Raw genomic sequence first — 23,254 nt, forward strand, 5'->3', positions numbered from 1 at the left:
CATCCTTATTTATGTCCTTGTGAGGACCTTTAGACTTCGTGAGGACTGTTCGGCCAGGTCAAGCCTCAATTTGAGGTAGAGGACCTCAGAATAAGTGGGTCTTTATAACTGGGCTTCAGCTTGGTTCACAGTCCTGGTTCAGGTCAGCCATGAGTTTTGGATAGTTAGGTTTAGAGGGAGCGGCTGGGGAAAGGGTTATGGCAATGAGAGGTCCACACAAGGATGGAGATACAGGATTTGATTGTGTGCATGTGTGTGGCCGTGTTTTGCCATACTTGAGAGTACCAAGTCTTGACAAGCCTCCTTCTTGTGAGGACATTTTGCTTTGTGAGGACATTTTGGCCTGTCCTCACAAGGTTTAGAAGGTTAAAACATCAGTAAAGGTAGAGTAATGTAACTGGGTTTTCTGTTCAGAGTCCTGGTTAACGTTACACATTGGTTTGGGATGGTTAAGTTAAGGGGGAGAGGCTGGGGAAAGGGTTATGGGAAAGAGAGGTCCCCATAAAAATAGAAAAACAAACATGCGTGCCTGTGTGCGTTAGGTCCTGTATCACTGAGCCAGTAGCACAGAAACTTTGACATCGTTTTACAGGATAATCTGGAATAAGTGAGAAAAATAATCCTCATTTGTGATTCCCGGATGTTTTCCTGAGTTACGTAAATAAAATATGAGGTATTTATTGCCTAACAGAGTTTGTGGCTTTAAATAGAAGAACATTAATATCAGAAACCTGTCTTGCTTCAGTGTGCTTTACAATAGTGGCAGGAAAGGAACCAGTTTTACTCTCCCAATAATTGTGTTTATTTTTAAGAATGTGTTTTCATTGTGCATCTTTTTCTGCCGTTTGTGTATGAGAATAGCTGCGAACCGACTGTACTTGAACGCACCACCAACAGTTCAGAGGAAGCCACAGTAAATATGATGATTAATCTTAGTATTTTAATGAACTGGTTTACAGACGGTCATTTATGGATCAAAGTGAATTGATTTAAATAGCCTGTTCAATAATAACAACACAACCTCAGCAATACTCTGAGCTGTGGTGTCAAAACCGGAGTGACGTTCAAATGATAAACATGCTGTTTGACTGTGTTTCGGACGAGCATGATGATTTCATATCAATTCAATAAATGACTATATGTAAATAATCAAAGTTCATGACAATTACTTGAACGATATTATTAGCATTAATAAAGACGTACTCGGAACTGAAAGGATTCCATCTTCGTTTCTCATGACTTAGTTGCAACAAAATAAGGAAAGCCTTGAAGCAGACGTGAGGAAGGTCGAAACAATAACAATAACGTGAACAAGTGAGGAGAATTTGGCGCCAAGAGAATGATTGATTTAATAATTATTCGTTGATGTCAAGTGGTCGAAAATGTTTTCGTTGAAAAGAAATGTGGTTTTATCACATTATACAACACGAAAACACGAAACACTGCGGCGTTAGATTGAAATTTAAAATGAGAAAATATAATTTCTCAGTTCGTCAATCAAAGTTAAAAATTTAGTGAACGAGTCTCAGACTCGGGAGCAGTTCGAGGTCACGGTGACGTCACGCAGGATCAGGTTTCTGTTAAAAGGCGTTTAAACTCTTCGACGTTTGTAACTGAAGCTGCTGGGAACTCATCCTCATCCTCATCATCATCGTCGGAGCCGCTTCACCATGATGAAGGAGACAAATGACGTCATCGCCTACATATACAGCCTCTGGGAGCTTTATTCGACTTTCACTTAAAAACATAATAATCGTTTATCAAGTTTCCAAATGAACAAAAATGTAAAGCTGATGTCAGAACCGACATTCTGCTGCCGACAACGTGTTTGTAGGTTTTTAACAATGAGTTCTTCAAAACTGAATAATGATGAACGCAAGTAATAATAATAATAATAACAATAATAATAAAAATAATAATAATAGTTTATTGGTTTATTTATTTCATTTACTATTGCTGTTATTAAAAATATATTATTATTATTATTATTGTTATTATAATTATTTGTTTACGTGTTTTTTATTATTATTATTGTATTACTTGTTTTTTGTTATTTTATTATTTATTATTGTATTCATTATTCATCGTGTGCAGGACTCTAATCCTGTTGAGGCTTCAGGGTCTTAAAAAAAACCCGTTTGTTTCTTTCTTTTTGATTATTTTCTTTATCCATTAAATTATAAATTATATTTCTTCTTTTTGTCATAAAATCTTATCAGCTTATGTGTTTATATGTGGTTCTGTTTGATGCTTTATTATATATATAGATTTTTAATCAATTTACTTCAATTTTAATATGTTAAGAATTACTATACAGAACTTTTGATGATGAAGGAAAAGGAAGTGATATAAGTCCGGTTGTGAAAATCAACACTTTCGCTATTTCCACAATATAAGCATGTATTGATGAGAAACAAAATGACTCATGAAAGACGTTTTCTTGTTCATAATAAAATGGACATGATGAAATAAAAACTGTTGCGTGCGTTCAAGAGTCAGACCTCTTTTTTTGTCAAATCAAATGCGTCTCAACAAGGAAGAAGTGGCCATGGGACGCAGCCTCGCAGATGACGTCACACGAGCGAGCGGAAGCGACTGGTAACCTGTTTATGTTGTTGTGGACGGAGGTGTTATCACTCCGCCATTTATTCACTCGCGTCAACAACAAATGTGTCATCGTTGAAGATGAGGGTGATAAAAGCATGAAGACACACACACACACACGCTCACAATTGATTTTGATTCCTCCCTCTCGCACCTCGAGCAGCGGAGAAGAATCTTTATTCGCCAGGAAAGTGAAATAATCGCGTAATAAAACGGTGATAGATTAAATTCGTTTTTCCCCGAGTCGCGTTTTTATTATCACTCGTTTTTCATTTTTATTGAATTGAGACCCCGAAGATCCACGAGGGGGGACCTGGAGGGACGAGGGGGGGCCCGGGGATGGTGTCGGGGCGGGGGGGTGCAGGGGGAATCATCAGTGAAACACCCGCAGCTGTTAACTCCCTTAATTATTTTAATCATCTGTCCATCCAACTGGAAGCTGCAGGGCCGTTTCTCAACCCAAGCAAAGCCTTCGTGGTTCGGCTGTGAGGTCGCGGACGAGATACGGGCGACAGAACCAGTCACATGGAGAAGCTGCTTTTAGCTATCCGGCCCGGCCCAGTGGAAGTGCAGCGTGGCAGGACTTGTTGAAGACCAGTGAAGAGTGACATGAGACAGGAGCCCGTCATGTGACCCTGTGATGTCATCGATGATCACGACTTCTGATGCGTGTTTGACATGATGATGTCATACCGTGACCATCAGTGTATGACAAAAGACATTAGAGTTAACAAGTCATTTGTGTGCGGTAGCACTTAGCAGTGAGGAGATGTGGGACCGCTCACTACGAGAAGATGAAGATAAAACAATGTTGCGAAACAATGATATTTCGCTCTGACATCCTGGGTTTGTGATGTCACTTCCTGCTGCACCACCATGTCCTCCAACATGAAATATGACTTTCTTTTAAATGCGCCAACAGCGGCACAATTAAACGCTGTAGATCTTGTGTGTCAAACTCAGGGCCCGGGGACCACATCTATCCCGCACAGGCACTTTATGTGGCCCCAGAGGTGGCTGGCTCCAAATTAAATTCTGCACAGATTTATGTTTGTTGGGATTAGCAAAATAATGGAGATTATCGACGTCTCTGGTTCATCTGGAACAGAAAAACAGAGGTGGAGGGCGGGGCCTGGGCCTGGGCGGATGAGTGTCTGTGCCTCATCGAGAGGGTCAACAGACACAACTGTGCTGACTTTAGCCTTGGTGATGCTGAGGTGATGGACTTCCTGGTCACGGAGCTCCAGTTAGAAAAATGGCTGGAATGTGTTTAAGAGCATGTTAGTGCACACTGACTGATGGCCCAACGTGACATCATCCACGGCAATGCTCTACATATCTGGAGGAACATTCTTGAGAGAGGGCGGGAGTCCAGCTGGTGTCCTGTCTGTTATTGCTAGCACCTGTTAGCTAGCGCTACACATTGAGGATTAATGAGTATAAGGTTATGTGTCCGGCGGTTGATCGATTCTAATTGTTAATGTCAATTAATCGCACAAACACTTTAATAATAATAACAATAATAATAACTACAATTAGAACAGATCCAAAATGTGTCATCAATTTGCCATTAATCCTGAGTTAACTCAACTTTAGTATGACTAATTGAGATTAAAAATGCAATCTACTATGTACTATACACTATGTGTATTTTGTGTCATGAATTGTGTGTGTACCAGGAACATGGTACCACAGTACACAACAGCGCGGAGTGAGTGTGTAACACGGTGTGATTTGACTGGAGGCTTTAATGTGCGATAAGACGCACTAAAAAGAATAAACGCGTGACATCATGTCAGTAATATTCCCCCGCGACGAGTCACGAACTGTCCATAACTGAAGAACGCGGTTCCTTCGCAGCCTCACAAACGTTTTCTCATCAGTGCACCGCAGTCGAAGTCAGTTTGGGACTGAAAGCGCTGAAACGCAGAGGAGGCTCCGCGGTCTGTGTCCGCACACGCACGCGTTTAGATTGATGGAAGCTGCGCGAGGAAACACCTTTCTCCTCCCCAAACTGCGGGCTGCTGCTTTACTGTCGCTCCGCTCCACATTTCTTTCCTTTGCTGAAGTTTCAGCCGTGAATCAGGCGCCTCCGCGGAGCGCATCTGTCGGCGACCTCAGGAGACGCTTGAAAGCTCCAGAAGCGAACAGGAAAATAAATCTGCTGTTTCCAGAAAAAAAACCCTCGTGTTTCATCAGTTCGGTGGCCGAGAGGATGTTTACCAACTGACAAGCGTTTAAATCTCATTAAACCACACCCAGGAGGCGAGCACCACCGCAGGCCGGATTTTTCCGCGCAGTATTGACTCAAACTCGTTTTTCTTAAATCAAACATCACGCTCGCGCTGCTCACGAGCGCTCTAAACCGCCGCTTTCTCTTATTCCGTTGCTTTTCGAGGCAATAAATTCGCATGTTTGGTGCGTGTTTCTCGCTGACGCCGTTGTCAAGGAGCCACTGTTTGTTAGACAGAACGTTCCTTGAAGTGATTTCAGTTATTCGAAGACAGACAGTCGATCCTTTATGACGCATCATCCATTTCCATCCTCTAACAACCACGAGATGATGGCGAGTATTTAGGACTTTCACCTAATAATAACGCTAATCAGGAGGAAGCGCCGCGTTGGTGGCTGAAATAGAGAAGTTTCACTCGGTTTAAATATCTTTTCTGTCTCTCGGTTTTCCACTTTGCAGAGTTATCATCGACAATTAATGACGGAAACATTTTATCGCTTCATGAAGTCATTTCATCTGAATGATGCCTAATAACACGAATTAGAAAACGATGGATTGTTCTCCTGAAGCAGTAAATACTGACATTTGATAATGGGATTTGGAACCAATCTATAGTCATCACGTCAAATATGATTTTAAAATTGAGAATAAAAATAATGCTGGGATGATCTCGCCATGAAACAAGACGAGAAATATCATTTTCATGTGCAATATATTTACTGTTATTGATTTAGGTTATTGATGATATTTAAAATTACATTGGAATTTATTGAAAATGTTTTGGTCAGTTTGTTTTATCGTTGTTTTATTTTGGCCAGTTATTCGTCTTTATTCAATGAAAACAAGTAATACATTTGTAGTTAAAACCGCTATAAATATATGCTTATGTGTTTTAAAAATATATATCCATAAATGTTTAATAAGGAATCTGTTTTAATTATAAAACGACTGCCATAAAGCATTTAGAAAAGATGGCGATCATGACTGACTGATGTGCTTATTCTGGACAGTTGGTTTGCATTAAAAGCGATTTCACAATTTCACAAGGGAAATTCAGCTTCTGTACAGTCAGAAATAAAGCAGAGGTTAACTCCAACAATGAAATTATTGAATAAATTATTTGTATTTAACTGATAAAATGACGTAGCATTTTTTTAAGTGTCAAACACATTCAATACAAACGTTGTTGAAAAATATTTAAATCCAATCGGAATAATCGAGATCTCTGCGTGTTAACGATGGGCGTTATATTAAAACAAGCGTAGCCGGTAGGAGAGTTCGTCCATGCAGCGGGTGTGAACGGCGCTTGGAAGCTCGCTGAGGTGTGAGACGCCTCAAATTGAACGCTTCATCGTAAATATTTCTCATCAGCGACATTCAAAGACTCGCTGCTGCTGCTGCGCATCAAAATGGCTGCGGGACGCGCGCCCCCTTTAAGAGAGGGGGTGTGGGGGGTGATGAGAGGAGGGAGGCGCGTCTGAGTGATCGGATGGCATCTTTTACGCAGAAGCTCCTCTCACCTGCTGAAACTCGCTTCATCCCAAATTAATCCGCGGAGCGTCGAGGTCACGGCTTCCCTCCTCTCCGCGAGTCGGGGTTTTTAGGTTCGAATCTCAGCGCATGGATCGTCACCGCTGCGAACAAAAGAGCACTCAGAGATCCGATATCAGGATTGTTTAACTCCTCAGAAGGTACCTGGATCTTTGTTCCGCTTCCTAGTCCGGTGCTCGGGGGATGAGGTGAAGATGGAATACGCTGTCTCGTAGCGCCAAAGTAGAGAAATATTATGGCAGGATTTTGGAGATTTGGCGCCCTGGACTCGCTGGTTCTCCGCCCGGGCCTGTGTTGGTGATCGTCCTGACGAGAGCATCCCGAGATTAGCACCAGAGAACCTTGAATTTGTTCGACCAAGAGTTAGAAAGTGAGAATGGAGCACACCGGCATCGAGGAGGTGAACCAGACGCACCAGCAACAGCACGAACCCATCAGCTTCGGCATCGACCAGATCCTCAACAGCTCGGACCAGTCCAGCGGCTGCATGCTCCCGAACCGGACCGGAGAGGCGGATTACGCGCTCGCGGCGTCCTACAGCAACGGCTACGGCGGTGTCTACAACCCGGCCTGCTCCATGGCGGCGGGTCTGGCGGGCTCCTACAACGTCAACATGAACATGAACGTCAGCATGAACATGAACGTCAACGTCAACTCGGCCGGTGCCGGCGGGGTCATCCGGGTTCCGGCGCACAGACCCATGCCTCCGCCGCCGCCCCCGGGCTCCGCAGCTGCCGCGAGTGCGCCGCACCCGCCGCCGAGCGCGCATCCGGCCGGACTCGGACCCGGGATCCCCGCTGTGCCCGGGATGGGGATGGGGAACGCTGCCAATTTCACTTTTCCCTGGATGGAGAGCAGTCGGAGGTTCGCCAAGGACAGACTGACAGGTAAAGTCCTCTCATCCCAGTCTCAATCGGAGAACCTCTCTGATGCCAGAGGGATTATTTCTCACCTCTGTAGTCTTTAAAATGTTTGGAAGACAAAAAAATGTAAACATATAATGTCAGTGGTATTCAACCTGTAACACTAGTCATCTGATCAAAATAATCTTAATCTGAATTACAGGTAATTCTGGTCATTATTCCTCTCAATATGGCCCGACGCTTTTTCAACCGGTGGACATAAAATATTGCGTCACGATTCTCAGATTATCATTTTGCCTTCAACGAGATTAACAGTCAAATCACGATAATCCTAATTCAACAGTATTAATTATTCATAACCCCATGTGAATCTTTCGGTTTCTTCTTTCTCTTTGCACCTCTGGTGTATTAGAATATTCTCTACCTTGTTTGGACTCATGACTGGGATTAATATTACAATGATTTCTGACTAAACATCCTCGGTGTAAACAAACTGGAGGCGGAGCAGAGCATACGGTATCAGATGAGCTCCTGTCTCCAACGACACCAAAATTTGGACTACGATTGAGAGACAAACCATAGATAAAATAATCATCTTAATCTGGATTAAAGGAATTACTTCGTTTGTTTCATTCAAAATGGCTGCCCAGTTAAAATAATTCATGGTATTTTTCTAATGATGCAGTAACACTCACACAATCCTAATCACAGTATTAATATCTGATTTATTTACCTTATTTACTCAAAAGTGAGTTCAATATGGACGACATTATTATTATTATTATTATTATTATTATTATTATTATTATTATTATTATTATTATTATTATTGTTGTTGTTGTTGAATGGCGTCATTGATATTTGATCTATTCCAAATGGGATTTTTCTTAGATTGTTTTAGTTAGCCAGTAGTTTGAGTAGTTTAAGTAGTTCAGTTGTTATTTTTTTCTGATTTCGTTACCACAGAATTAGCATCTATATTAGGACCTTGAATAAGTTAGTAACTCTAGTCTAGATGTCTCTGTAGTTCCATTAGACTCGCGACTCTGGAAAGTTAAAAAGATAACAGTGATAGTAGTTCATGAAGTATAGGTACTAAAGGTGTGTGTGTGTGGATCTCGTCATTGAAAGAGCTAATGCAGTGGTGATGGTGTTGTGCTGGGCTTTGCAGTTGTAATAACTGGACTATTCTGAGGGCATCAAAAGTTGTTGGTAGTGCAGTGGAGTTGGTTATATTGCGATATCACTCGGGTGTTGAGTGGAATAAAAGGTGTACATCTGCTGTGTTTGCGGAGCAAATGATGCGTGCAGCCGAGGAGGCGTGTGAATCACAGAGACGCAGTTGGTTCCATGCGAGATTCCAAGTCAACAAGGAGACGACGGGGCTGGTGACGAGCCAGGACACACACACACACACACACTCCCAACCACGGTCACAACACCCGCCCGGTGACGACAATACCTTCGTGCTTCAGCCGAACTATGTCGGCTGATGTGAGGCATTTGGACCCCAGTCTCTCCCAGGTTAATCTGATGGAGGAGGAAGTTCAAGTATTTACCGGGTGGAAGAGTGTGTTCTTCAGGTGACCATCGGTTTTGTTTTCTCTGGGAAACAAATGATGCCGGCGAAATAGTCAGCTTTCAAACATGATGACGCCATCGATGAGGAAACATTAGTGAGGTTCCTGTCTCTGCTCCATTTGTGGATTCGTGTCCAAGAGGATGAAAATAACATTCATTCTTGCGATACTATTTTTTAAATAATGTGTGATTTTCACCACAATAATTTTCATATTGCTTAAAATTTAAATGTGAGGATATTACAGAAACTATTTTATTTAAATTGTACGTGAGCAATTATTTTAATGAACGCTGGCTGCAGCATTTTAACATGACGTCACTGTCATTAGGCTGAAAGTGAAGAACATACAGGCTCCTCCCCCACAAACACAAACACACACAAACACACACACCTGCATCAAATATTCACCACTCCGCCATTTTATCTGATTAATTATTAAAAAATGGCCAAGTAAATATCCTAATAGATCATTTTTACACAGACACACACACCCGCGCGCTCACACACACAATATTAATTCTCCTCAAACGCGACATAAATCGAACAATTTCGCCTCGAACGACTTCTGGTAGAAACGACGTTCTCAGTTTCAATGAGATATGAACGAATTCGCACACACACACACACTCACACACACACTCGCACACTCTCATTTTTCACTCTGGCAAGCGTCCACGCATGAATTCATGTTTATTACAGTCGATAAATCATTTCAAATCGCATCAGTCTGACGCTCGGGATTAAGATTGAGGCTGTTAAAGACAAATTTAATCCAGCAGCGAGGAAGAGACGCGTGCGCGATCCCGCTGGTGCGTTCAGGAACCTAAGCGGATTCTCTGGATCCACCTCAAACCTAACAAACATATGGACCACAGACGTCTCCACGATTCGGATATGGATTATTAACCCCCAACAACAGCGCTCAAGTAGTCGAAGGTGTGTTGAGGACCAGTCAGTAATCCTACATCCTTTATTTACCCGTGAATCATCTCAGGATAAAAAAAAAAACAAAATACAAATTGTAATATAACAATATGACAGCTGCTACCGCGCGGTCCAACTCCAGACAATATTTAGTTTTTATGCGTCATCATTCTCCATTCATGTGAGAGCAGACTCGGCTGATCTACGGTTCAGTGCTCTCTTGCTTCGGTTGTTGTCTGAGTCACACTGGCATGAAAAGAAAAGGTTGAGTTTGGTCCCACTGAGGGAGAATTGACGTGAGGAGATGACAGCACGGTACGTTCAGAAGCAAGCCAGTGCATCATGGTCAATATTTAATCAATTGCCTATTAAATATCCAAGTTTTACATCCAGATCAGAGATCCAGATCCAAGATTCATTTAAACCGCGTTTTTATTAAAAATTGTTCACATATTGATATTTCCTCTGACGATTTTTGTGAATGTTGCCTTAAGGCTCCGCTCGAGCTGGCGTTCTGAACGTCATTGTTTTATTTTTCATTTTGAAATCTCTTCTTTTTGTGTGGGTTCCCTGCCTCCGAAAATATTTCACGAATGACCGTGAATGAAGATAAATACCCGATCCTTGTTGACGCTTCGGCGGCGGACATGGAAGTAAAAACGCCTCAGTTTTAATTTCATTTCATATTATAAATCATATTGAAACCGATGTTGCGTTTAGGGCCATCAAAAACGTTCGCCGGAAATATATGAATATCAGTACAATATTTGTTTTGTATCCCATTGATAAATAAAAATATATAAAAATATATATATGTATTTTATATCAATGAAATTAGTTTTCACCGCGTTATCAGATCTGACTTCGTTTCCTGACATAGTTCCAAATTATCATATCTATAATACTCATCAATTTACAGCAGAAACAGGTTATTCCTGGTTTTATTTCATCTATTCAAATATACGGATTTTAAAAGATACATGATGAGATTTGGGTCTTTTTTTTTTATCAGTCGTTTTCCAGTTATTCATTTAAAGAGAAAGGGAAAATAAACGCAGTAAATCGTTGTTTTATTGGCTGCGCAGTGATTCCGCTTTTATTTCATCGATGTGTAATAATGCGATAATATTGCTTAGTGTGTTTTAATTTCACGTTTTAAGCAATAGAATGTGAAAATGCATTTCTTCATGATAATTTGAAGCCAAGATTTTTTTACTAAGTGAAGTAAGAAATACAGAAATGTAATTTGACCTAATTTCAGAGCATGTTCATTACATGTGTCTCGACTTGAATTATCAGTTTAATTCAATGACTTTAGAAGGTTTGTATATTTTGTACAAGTAAATATTGACGTCGAGTGTGTGTGTGAGCGCGCGCGTGTGTGTGCAGTGAAAACCATGTGATTGTATTTATTTAGCGCGTGTCAGCGGTTAAATCGAGCTGAGTTATGAAACTCTGCTGCAGATAATCGTGATGAAGTGTAAAAGTGAAGTCATGATCGTGTTGACAATAAACAGTCGGGGCTGCGGCGCGCGCGCGCGTGTGTAATAAATACGAGTATATGTTCATGTTAAATCTCCATTTCCCTCCTGAAGGTGGATTTATTAGATTGTCGCGGTAATATCCGCAGCGGGGGCGCACAAGTGTTATTGAGGAGGGGACTCACATCGTGTTAAGATCCGGAGCAGATCCGCGATGAAGCGCGAGACGATTTATTCCGCTTCTTCATTCATGAATTCAAACCTGCGGCTCGGACCACGTGACCGCAGGTCACTGCGCTCACGAAGATTCAAGAGAATTTCATTTACAATTATTTTCGGAAAACGGGGTCATGTAATTTTAAGGAATTTGTCTAGTTCCATTGAAATGTGTATTTTTAATATTCTATATTTTATATTTTTAAATAGCTCTAATTCAGCGTTTTTTTAAATAACCAAAGTGACTTGTTTTAATAATACGATAATAATAACATACGACTGCTGTTCTTCTTTTAGCACGTTTGTGAAAAGAGGTGCATATTTTTATTTTACTGTAAATCGGTGGAAATGTAGCATCTTGCATATATATATATATATATATATATATATATATATATATATATATATATATATATATATATATATATATATATCCTAAGCGATTCGAAAAATATCTAGACACTGTATTCATCATTATTATTCTCCTTCATACAATTGGCCTGTTACTTGTTTGTCAATATTATTATCATTATTATTATCATTATTATTATTATTATTATTATTATTATTATTATTATGTTGTTGTTGTTATTGTTTCATTTGATGATAATTCTATGAAAAAAAAAACATTTTATCTTGTGTCATGATCAATGAGTCAACTTCTGCGTGACAGTGAAGAAAATCTCATCACTCATTGTTGTACATTATTATTCCATAATGAATAACAGTAGTTGAGAAAAAGGTGTCATGAACAGACCTGAGATAAACTAATTCATTTGCTAATTATTTAATTTATTTAGTATGCAAACAACGCTCCACACCCTACTCCAGTTTAGCTGAGGATTTACATAGATTTAGTGTAAAAGACAACCTCCCTCACGTTCAGTCATCAGAAATACATTGGTTTATTTCTAATGTATTCATGTAACCTGTTAATGTTCTTGGAGTCAGCTCAGTTTGTGTGTAATCCTCTCCTGAGCTCGGTGATGACAAACAAACGCCACAAATTGTCACCTTTTTAACTAATTTTCTTATTCCAGCTCTGCTGCTTCTTGTTGCTAAATGCTAATGCTAACGGTATTTCCGACAACAACAGCCATTTTCTTTGGTTTGAGCGAACAGCCGTCTCTGATGTGGCGATCGATTTCCACTAAACGACTCATTATCTCATTTTTAATGTGGCTCGCCTTTCATGCTGGTGTGAAATCAGACTCCTGCGTGAGAGCAGATTATAATCCAGAATATGTGGCCCAGCCACAGGCTTCTGACTCGCCTCCATTTTGCTTCACATTTCTTTCAGTGTCTGACTCGCTTTTGATCATTTGGATCACCACAGTCACTGCAGGCTTCAGACTGGGGCGATTGTTGTGCAGCTGGTTTCTGGTTTGACTGAACCATCGGTCCAGCCTTGTTGCAGCAGCTCATCCACACACTGGAAAACTGAAGGCTTCAGTGTGTTGTTCCACAATGTTCCACTGACGGGGCACACCACTGAACACAAAGTTCATCAGAAGCTATGAAGGTTTTGCTGTTGACAGGCAGATGAAGAGTAGAATTACAGTCATGACTTAAAGCAGCAGGCGTCTGCTCAAGTGCTGTGGATGGAGATTCCTGTTAAAAACTGAGCTGCACTGTTTGGAACTATAAACCGAGGCCCCTGTTTGCGGATTCCACATGGACTGTGTCCAAAGTCAGATCGCCTCTGTGGCTCATGTCTGACTAATGTTCATGTTGGAGCATCAAACTGACTCTTGGACAGGTATATTTGAGGGTTTAGTTACTCATTCATGACTCCATTAACAAAGTGTGTGTGTGTGTGTGTGTGTGTGTGTGTGTGTGTGTGTGTGTGTGTGTGTGTGTGTGTGTGTGTGTACCAAGTTTATCTATACTTGTGGGGACCAATTCTTGGAAGCACACCTACTTTTGAGGACATTATGTTGTGGTGACCTTTTGTCGGTGTGTATGTGGCCCTTGCGTAGCTATCCTCTTGGAAACACAACGACTCGTGGGGACATTTTGCAGCTTACCACAAGGTTAAGCCTCAATTTGAGGGTGGGAGGGGCTGGGGAAAGGGTTATGGCCATGAGAGGTCCCCACAAAACATACAAACATTGACTATGTGTGTGTCAAGTTCTTCATTTCTGACTGTGTTAAAGCTGCATTTTGTTGTTGAAGCACATCAGGCTCCACGTGTCTTTATGCATCTGAGTGTGTATGCCTTGCTTTCATGAAGAGTTTTTGTTGATGCTGCAGAAAGTCCAGCACATCCTGTCATATATTTGAGAAATGAATGACAGACTGGAGATCTGGAGAAGTATGGTCGTCTCTCGCTTTATGTATGGGTCAAACAGCCTGGGCCAACGGTCACTCTGAGAATCAGCTGAGCGGGTCACACATTTGTGGGTCCCCCGGAGATGATTTCATTTTGACTTTTCACTGTGTATTTGTGGATTGAACTTTAGAGACTTGTCGTGTGCAAACGTGTGGATCAAGCAAGCTGGAGTGTGTGATGAGTTCTGTACCGAGGTGAGTGTCGCAGATGACAAGTGAAGATCAGCCACGTGTCGTGACCAACACACATTTGTGGTCCACAGTGAGAGCTGAATTGGGTCCTTGTTCCTGTAGTTGACTGTGGAGCGAAGACAGAGTTGTGTGTCGACGGCAGTGATTTGTGACAAGTCAGAATCCAACTCAGGGAAGCCTAACATTTGAAGATGGGAAACATGTTCAATTAAATTGCTGTGTTGTCAGAGTGCAGGGGGACCCCGTCACCTGCCGTGTCGAGGAGGGTGGGCGGCCTTCTGGGGGCGCCACCTCAGCTGCTGTTTGTGAATTTGTTTGTCTGCCAGTGACAACGCAAAAACATCCTGTACGACACAAACAGCCTGCCGGGGAGACATGCAGATGCTGCAGCGAGGAAGAGGAGGGTGATGAAGAGAGACGAGGGATCCGGTTCCACTTATCGAGCCAGTGTTTACCTCAGGATGACAAAACAGACAGAAGGACCCCATATTTATGATGCTGCAGATAACACACACACACAAGTTAGTATTTCCTTTCTTGTTAGGACATTGTGAGGACCTCTCAGTGCCATCACCCTTTCCAAAGCCTCCCTGTCAAAACACATGGCTCACCTGAACCAGGACTGATAATGACCCAGTTATTTTGAAGTCCCCGTGAAGACAGCAGTATAAGTATGTGCCTGTGTGTGTGTGTTTGAGCATGCTCTAACTTGGAATTAAACGTGTGAGTCCCACACCAACAGAAGACATCAGAAGCGAGTGTTTGCAGCTCAGAGCGCCACAACACCGGCGTGACATTTCCCAATGTGTATCTGAACAGCGGCCTCTGCTCGGCGGACTCTGGTGCCGCTGCTGTCATGTGATGTTTGGTCCAGCTGCTGCTCCAGATGTGGGACTTCACTGTGTCTCCCTTTCCTTTAGGGGAGCCGGCAGAGGAGAGCCGGGCAGCAGAGCTGACAGGGGGGTCGGGGGCCGCGGGGTCCCTCTGTCCGCTCCCCAAGGGAGACCTCGGCAGGGTCCCCGTCTGGAGCACGGTGGAGACCTTAACTAAATGTTATTACCCTGAACTCGCTCACCTGCGAGACGGCACGGGCCTCCTCGCTGACTACGCCTTCCCTAAGGGGGCGTGTCCAGGTGAGTCTCCCTCCCTCCCCCCCTCTGTCATCCCTCAATGTGTCTCATCATGTGACTCAGTCATGTGGGCGAAACCACTCACTCAGGGACCAATAAGATGTGACGACACAAACTGAAATCAAGATTTGAGGAGGAGGATGTTTAATTCATTTGATCTGAATCAGACTGGACCCTCTCCTATTTTCATTCGCTTTTCATTCAAAAACACTATTTTATTTTAACTTGTATTTCAGTTGAACTGATATTATTGTCATTACTATTATTATTAGTAGTAGTAGTAGTTGTGTACATCAATATATATATATATATATATATATTTATATTTTTTTATTTAGGCACTGGAAACACTAAAACTACAGTGAAGTGTGTAATATGAAATGCATTTAGTGTGAATAAAATGATCATGTAAAACTTTAGATTTTTGAAGGAAAAATTAGAAATATTTATACCGACGAGACAAAAACCTTGACAATGTTCAGAGAGACAACTGCAAACGTTTGTTCAGTTTGACAGTGGAAAAGTGAAATGGACCCTTCCCTCTGCTCTCTGTCCTCAGCGGCGCTCTCACCGTTCTCCGTGACGCGGCGGATCGGACACCCGTACCAGAACCGGACGCCGCCCAAGAGGAAAAAGCCGCGCACGTCGTTCAGCCGCGTTCAGATCTGCGAGCTGGAGAAGCGCTTCCACCGGCAGAAGTACCTGGCATCAGCCGAGAGGGCGACGCTGGCCAAAGCTCTGAAGATGACCGACGCACAAGTCAAGACCTGGTTCCAGAACCGACGCACCAAGTGGAGGTGAGACCAGCTGAAGGCCCAGACTGGATCCCTGTGGTGCTCCTTACACTTAGCAGGATTAGCTTGTTAGCAGCATTTCAGATAAGAACCAAAACAAGTCCAGACCCGCCTCTAAGACCAAACACCAAAGCGCTTCCTATTCCTATTCCATCTTTCCTTCAGTCTGGATAAACTTTTAAACATTTCTTCTTAGATTAAATCATATTTCATCCTGATTCAAACATTAAATGATTCCACTGAAGTACAGAAGTTATTTTCTCACAAACCACTGGGACCGATTCTTTTCTTCAACGTAGCCATTAGCTCAACAACGCTAGCTAAACGACCCGACAGCATCCAACCAGCGTCACTCCGGTGTTTGTCCAGATTTAAACCGTTGACCGTTTTTCCTGTCGGATCTCAATTACTTAGCGACGTTCCGGAGTAAACGTCTCGCGGCCGGAGGAACACAACACCTCGGTTTCTGCTTCTCTTGACCGAGCGCAATTACTGCTCCTCCTGAAAGGCCTTTCAGAAAACCGCTGACCCAAGCAATACTGGACGTTGGAGCAGGAATCGACCGGCGACTCAGAAACACTCACTTCATTCCGACTCTTGTTTAATGGCTCTGAAACAGCCGGAATGAAATTATGAGGCTTTTTAGCTGACAGGAAGCGCACACCTGAGTTCAACAGCACGTGGCTGCAGGATCTTAATGCACCGAATTATCAGCCCGGATCCACGCTCACGTCAGACGTCGCCCGATGCTGATTGATGCAAGTCAGTTATTGCCACAGAGCAGGTCAAACCGACATGACAAACATCCTGCCTCATTTAACACGGAGGAATTATTCATTTGCAACTGGGTGTCGCTTTTGATCCTGACTTGTTGCATGTTTAATTTCATTTTATCCGTGGAAAAAAGGTCACACCTTGCCACAGCTTATTTCCACGATAAAATCATTTTTCGGAGTCGAAGGAGCCATTGATAAAGCGACAACCACATATCAAACAGTGTTTTTTCCTTTATTATATGAATATGAACTATTATTATGATTTTTCATCTTTTGCTACTTGAATCCTCTATTTCAAGTTTTTGTTTTATTGTTTTGTTTTTGTATATTTGTCTTTTTTTGAGAAGGTTAAACATGCAAAAGTGCACTAGAGGTGAAATAATGTTAAGAATAATGTTTTTTTCCTCACAAAAATGTAAACATTGAAACAAAAACTGTCAACAATGAAAAAAAAGAATTCACTGAAAGTTGCGAGCTCAACAGTTTAATACAACTGTGTGTGAAGTAATCTGAGCAGAGGTCTCTTAGAAAAACTATGATCCAGAGGCAACATCAGAGTCAGAGTCATAAATGGAAACAGGAGCTTTCATAGGAAAGACACAGTTGTCCACAAACACACTGAGGGGAAAACAGCTGTCACCCTGAAAATCTAAAATCACTCTGGCGCAGGAACTTCTCTCACAAAATCATCGATTCAAGAGGCTAGTGATGGATTTCCATTCAGTCGTCCAGTAAATCGACCTGCGGACCCCGACGTCAGCGCCGAGCTGAACCTCCACACTCTCTCGCCTGGAGTCCTGAGAGTCATGGCGCCGTGTTTGTGATCTGCCACCGGAGATGGATGACGAGCGCTGCGGCGTCGGAACATGAGGGATTTCTCTGCATGACGACTGCGATTCTAACAAGACGCTGATCGAATCTGCAGCGGCCAATCAGATTAGAGTAATGCAGTTAAGAGTAACGTGTGGCTAATGGCTGCAGCTTTCAGAGGTGTGCTTCCGCCGCCATTCCTCCCCGCTGACATAATCGTTTTCTTCTCCTCCGTTTATGAGCCGCCACGTTTTTAGCATCATTTAATCTTTTCTGAGAGGACAGTTGCGTGTCTGTGTATCATCGCCAGCGAGGCAGGAGACGGACAAGCTCCGCCCACAGGCCTGAAACGCACCCGAACACACGCCTTACTCGTGACAATGAATCTGACAAAGATGAAGACATGAAACCATTCAGATTCAAAAATGTGGCATAAGCATTCGGTAGACAAACCTAACTACAGTATATATATATATATATATATATATATATATATATATATATATATATTTATGTATGTATGTATGTGTGCCTGGGCTGATGATGGACCCTGAACGTGCGCTGTGTTCCAGGCGACAGACGGCGGAGGAGCGCGAGGCGGAGCGGCAGCAGGCCAACCGCCTGATGCTGCAGCTGCAGCAGGAAGCCTTCCAGAAGACTCTGAGCCAGCCGCTGCAGCCGGACCCCCTCTGCCTGCACAACTCCTCCCTGTACGCCCTGCAGAACCTGCAGCCGTGGGCCGATGACAATAAGGTGACCTCCGTCACCTCCGTGGCATCTGTGGTGTGAGCGCGAGTGTGTGTGGGATGCAGCAGAGTGATGTTGCCTTCAGGGAGACAAATTAACTGTGTGTTGAGTCATTCTCCTGCCTTACACCACGTTTCCGTCTCCCTTCAGCTGTCGGTCTAGCAGGAGTGGGGCGGGACACAAATGGACCTCTCTGTACATGCCCCACCTTCCAGACTATTCTCCCACTCCCGGAAGCTGTGAGAGACTTTTGGCCCCAAACGAGCCTCCTGTTCTTCCCTCTTTGTACAATGTAGTAAATAAATGCATGTCTCTTTTCTGTGTGAGCGCCGCCCTGGTGCAACGGCGAGGTGCTGCAGGTCTCAGATTCTCATTACGGTCATGAAAAGGGTGTTTTATATTAAATCATATTGTGACTTTTTGAAAACACGAACCATCTCCTCGTGTCTGTTTCGCGGCTCATGCCGAGGTGGGATCCAGCAGGGGCCGGTGTCTGCTCCACGGCAACGCTGTTCTTCAAAAGCCTCCCGCGGAGAGAACATGTGATCATCTGAGAGACGATTAGCAAGGAAGGATGGAGGGTTCTCTGTCTGTCGAGGCACATTTTACCTGACGCAGGTAACTTTGTCCACTGTAGTGAAAAACATTTGGCAATGGCAAAAAAGGTTTTTTTTAAAAGATGTTGGAGATGAATAAAGCAAAGCAAAACCGTAGGGAAAAAGTCAAGCATCACAAAGTCAACCATTGAGGGTAAAAAATAACTGGAGGTTTGCTAATTAAAAAAGCCCTCATTAAAAATGAAATGACATGAAAACAATAAAACAAAAACATCAAAACCTGCCACAGAAAAATATGTTTTCAAGGGAAGAAAAATGTTGATCCAGATGTTGGGTTGAATATCTTCAAACTCAGTCTGACTGGAACGTTGATGAGCCAGAGAATAAAGTGGAAAGGCAGCAATTGAAGTGAAATTGAGGTGTTAGGACAGAAAAGCGCACTGAAGAGCTCCCTGGGTAAATAAAGGACTGAAAATGGATGTTGGATCAGATTACAGCGAGAGATGAAGTGAAGGCCGTGGAGAGTTTCAATCGCGTGGCAGAATTCTCCTCTGTCTTATAAAGACTGGGGTACAGGGCGAGCAGTGGAGCTAAAGACGGGTTGTGGATGGACGTCAACTGTGACAGTCGACTCCTCGATGCACAAGTTCTTCTTCAAGCCTCATCCTCGTCACGGAGCGTGACTCACACCTTCACCACCTTCCATCGACTCAAGCTTAGCAGGTGCCACACAGACAGGACAATGAGCCATGTATTTTCAGTCTGATGGTGTCACATGGAAAGTTGTGGCAAAGACACAAAAGAACAAGACCATGTAGGAAACCTCATGTTTTACTGATGTCAAATGCTGACAGCATGGTGAAGGTCTTCTTCTGAGATGACAGTGAACAAGTGACTCATTTATTCAGGATTCATGGGAACAGAGTGGGCTTTCGAAAGTCTCTTCCACTCCATGTTTTTGTATTCAACAGCCACGAGCAACGCGGGCAACTTGGCAGTACTAGCATGCAGCCAACTAAGAAGCAGTACTGACATGGACAACTGCTCATTAAGACTAGTCGACGGCGCAGAGAAGGAATTTGACAACCACCAGTCGCTGCAGCTGATAGTCGTTGACAGTTCACCTGCGGGGAGCTTCAGGAGTGACCCTGGGAAAGGAAAGATGCTGCTCTCAGCAGCGGTTTGTGAAGAGAGAAGTTGCTTTGCTCTGAGTCTCTAGACGACTGAGCTCTTCATGTGTAGCTGTTTTCATTGGTCAGTTTTTGCCTATTTTGACTTTAAATCTGCAGTTGTGTTCAAAGAAATTGCAACTTGGCAAGACTTGACAGCCGAAAGATGGTTGGCATCCTCCATCTCTATTCTGATTTTAAAAACTAGGTCAGCCTGAGGGGTGGTGCTAAAGTGAGTGGCGAGTCAACATGGCGGAGGCAGAATTGCAGCCGTTTATCAACTGTGGAAGGTTATTAAACAGATGCGGTCGCCAGTGAATACTAGCAACTTGTGCGATGAGCTACTCATCCATCTCACCTCTTCTGGTGGATGGATTTTCCCTTCATGCACACGTCACTGTAATATCTGGGCACGACTTATCGCCGGAGTTCAGAATTTTCACTGTCAGCTTTGATCCTGCAGATGTTTTCTGAAATATTTGCCCCAAAACACACTGAATCCAAACTTTTATTGCAGCACAACATGGCCTTCAACATCCTGTTTAGTGTTTCCTGCTCTGAAACTTGGCAAGCAAGTAATAATCAAAGCAAATAATCGTTTGAAACAATGAAGTGTTGCACAGTCCATCTTGACGTCACTGAAACATCGGTCCTTACTGGTTGTTGCTGGTCGGTTCAACACGGGTCCAGGCGTTGGACTGGTGGAGCTAGAAACACGCAGAGCTGCGTTCCACCATCGGATTTTAGTTTACGTTGTTGTCAACAAAAGCCGTATCGACCCTCGTAAACATCCTCTATCAGCACATCCGCTCCGTCATGCGAATGTTTCTCAGCCAAGACATAACAAAAGAAACTTATCAGGACGTAAACACGTCTCAGGTTTGCCCGTAAATGACACCCGGCGTCACGTCCGTCCTCAGGATTCCCTGAGTCCTTTTTGATCAGAATCGCTGCTCATCTTTTCTCTCCTGCCGTGTATCAACAGCATCTGTCACCTGAGGACTGGCAGTTGTTTCTCCAAGCCGGCTGATGATGTGCAGCCGCCGCTGCTCTGAAGACGCGGTATTCAGGGCGTCGTGCCTGGTTGGGATCCTGTCAATGGAAGACAGTTGTGCAGGTGACGCCTCCTCCACCCCCATTTCCTCCCGGCCGCTGCTTTCATCTCTCCACAGCAGTGAAGACGTGACTTGGCCCGTTTGAGAAAAATTCCTGGCTCGACTGTTTTTAAAAACCTGCATTGTGTTTGGCTACAGGTGCTTAAAGGGCTTTCTTCCCCTCCGCCTTCGTCGCCGCCACCAGATCCAATAAACCGACACCAGAATTATCAGATCTCCTTCTGAAAGGTTTATTTTGAACACAGAAAGCTATTCATCACAGTTTCCATTGTGTTTCAGGTCATGCTTTGTCACATGCTATCAGTTGATCTTTAAATATTTAAGTCTGCTGCGGTGCCGTTAGCTAGAAACAGACGACTCCAGATGAAAGATGACATCTTTGGTAAACACTATCATGTCTAATACAAGTATGAACAGTGACTCGGAGAGGCTACATTGCGTCACGTGTCGCTTGTGAGGTGATCACCCTAATTATACTCTAAAGCATTCAGCAGTAAACTGAACTGTCCTCCACCTGAGACAAGTGCAGAAATGCCCTCTTGGCTTGATGTGTTTGGTAGGTCTCATGTAAAACTTTCCAGGGAAACCGAAGCGTCTGACCTCGGCTGTTAAAGGCGACGGGGGAGTGTGGGACTCCTCAAGAGTCTCAAACCCTGATGGATTGCCGTCTACTGGACCCACTTGTGGCTGGCAGTGTCATGGCAGGTGGTGAGCATGCTCAGGTCTCAGAGTTGGAAGGACCAGTGACACTGAATATGAATGGTAACACAACCCACAAGGCTGACCCGCAATGTGGTGACACTGATGATCAAAAACCCAACACAGTTCCAACAACAGCACGGCATCATGAAAGGTGTTGGTCACGTGACATCACACAGAAACGCTGACTCCTTAACTATCAGCTCAAATGCCCTGAACAGGGACAGCTCTACAGAAGGACTGAAAGTGCAGCACATCACGTAGGTGATTCTAAAGAATGCTTGCCTCTCACTGAACCACAAAGCTCTGCTCGCTGACTCAACATGCTGTCATGATTTTCTCTCTACACTCCTTCAGTTACGCAGAAGTACTGCTCAAGAATGCGTGCATAAACAGATTTGTTTAGCCAAGTTAATATACACTCAAATATATGCCAAGCCCACGCCGATAAGTACCCACAAAACGACAACTCTTCTCAAGGAAGTGACACTGGAGACACCCAGTTCAAGTCCGGTCTGGATCTTCTCCAGCTGTTGGCTTAACCAGAACCTTGTTAGGTGTTGTCGGGGTCAAAGACTGTCCCAATCACATGTAACTCCACAGCTGAACACTCCCAATAAATCCATGTGCAGCTACAGAATCCTTATCAGGGATGGCATCTAACCTGTAGGTGTGCCCCTCTGACACATCATCTTGAGCCTCCATTCATGCATGAACTCGAGTCGTTCCTTGTTAGAAACAACACCCATAGTCGCTGACTCTGCACACCAGCTGCTTCCGTTGAGTTTGTTCTTGTATGCTGCTTGAATTTAACTACAAAAATACCACGTTGTGACGCAGGCGGGCGGGGCGTCACATGGAGGGATGAGAGCCGTTACAGCGAACAACTGAGGAATTTGTTGGTTGTTTTGATTGGGTTGGTTTCAAAGGGTTGACCTGCAGTGACCTGGCCTTGAACTGGTTTGAGCATCACCATCTGGTGGGTGCTTCAGGCATCCAGGTCCCTTCTGGTGGCACATTTCTGACTCCATGTGTAAATAAAAAAACACTGCACACCATGTCAGCTTCAACAGTTTGGCTGGGAACTTGAGGTCAGCACCAGCCTTTTAGTTATGCATCTCCTTCTCCTTCTGTGGCTTCGTCTACTACAGGTATTCCAATGAAACCTCTGACTGACTTCCAGTGACTCCAGGAACAGTTAAGAGCAGCCTTCAGCCTGCATGCAGACCTCAACAAGAGCTGTTTGGTTGCGATGACAGGCCTCATTGGACAGTCTATGACCTGATTTTATTACCCACCATCATATCAAATTAATCTTTAGTTTAATTTTAAATTCACGACGTCCCACCACTGGTGCATTCCCAGGCCAATCTTCTGTCAAAGTTCTCCCATATTTGCTAAACTCCTATTAACTTTTACAATTCTGAGGAGTCTGGCTAATAAAACATGGTTTACAACTTTAATATTAATATTAGGATTC

At 43.5% G+C, this 23,254-nt stretch overlaps 1 protein-coding gene across 3 annotated transcripts; it reads left to right on the forward strand.

Annotated features, from left to right (window-relative positions):
- The first annotated feature begins 6,365 nt into the window (after positions 1 to 6,365).
- tlx2 (T cell leukemia homeobox 2) lies at positions 6,366 to 18,641 on the forward strand. Of its 3 annotated transcripts, XM_053878635.1 has the most exons (5): positions 6,366 to 7,275; positions 14,898 to 15,110; positions 15,667 to 15,904; positions 18,060 to 18,240; positions 18,385 to 18,641. In XM_053878635.1, exons 1-5 carry the CDS (start codon positions 6,765 to 6,767, stop codon positions 18,394 to 18,396), a joined length of 1,155 nt encoding a protein of 384 aa, XP_053734610.1. In that variant the 5' UTR covers positions 6,366 to 6,764; the 3' UTR covers positions 18,397 to 18,641. The 3 variants fall into 3 exon arrangements, with proteins under 3 accessions (XP_053734610.1, XP_053734609.1, XP_053734611.1); XM_053878634.1 differs by lacking the exon at positions 18,385 to 18,641 and having other exon boundaries at positions 18,060 to 18,276; XM_053878636.1 differs by lacking the exons at positions 14,898 to 15,110; positions 18,385 to 18,641 and having other exon boundaries at positions 18,060 to 18,276.
- Positions 18,642 to 23,254: the final 4,613 nt, after the last annotated feature.

Source organism: Synchiropus splendidus, chromosome 11 (assembly GCF_027744825.2).
Source record: "Synchiropus splendidus isolate RoL2022-P1 chromosome 11, RoL_Sspl_1.0, whole genome shotgun sequence".
Classification (NCBI taxonomy): Eukaryota; Metazoa; Chordata; class Actinopteri; order Syngnathiformes; family Callionymidae; genus Synchiropus; species Synchiropus splendidus.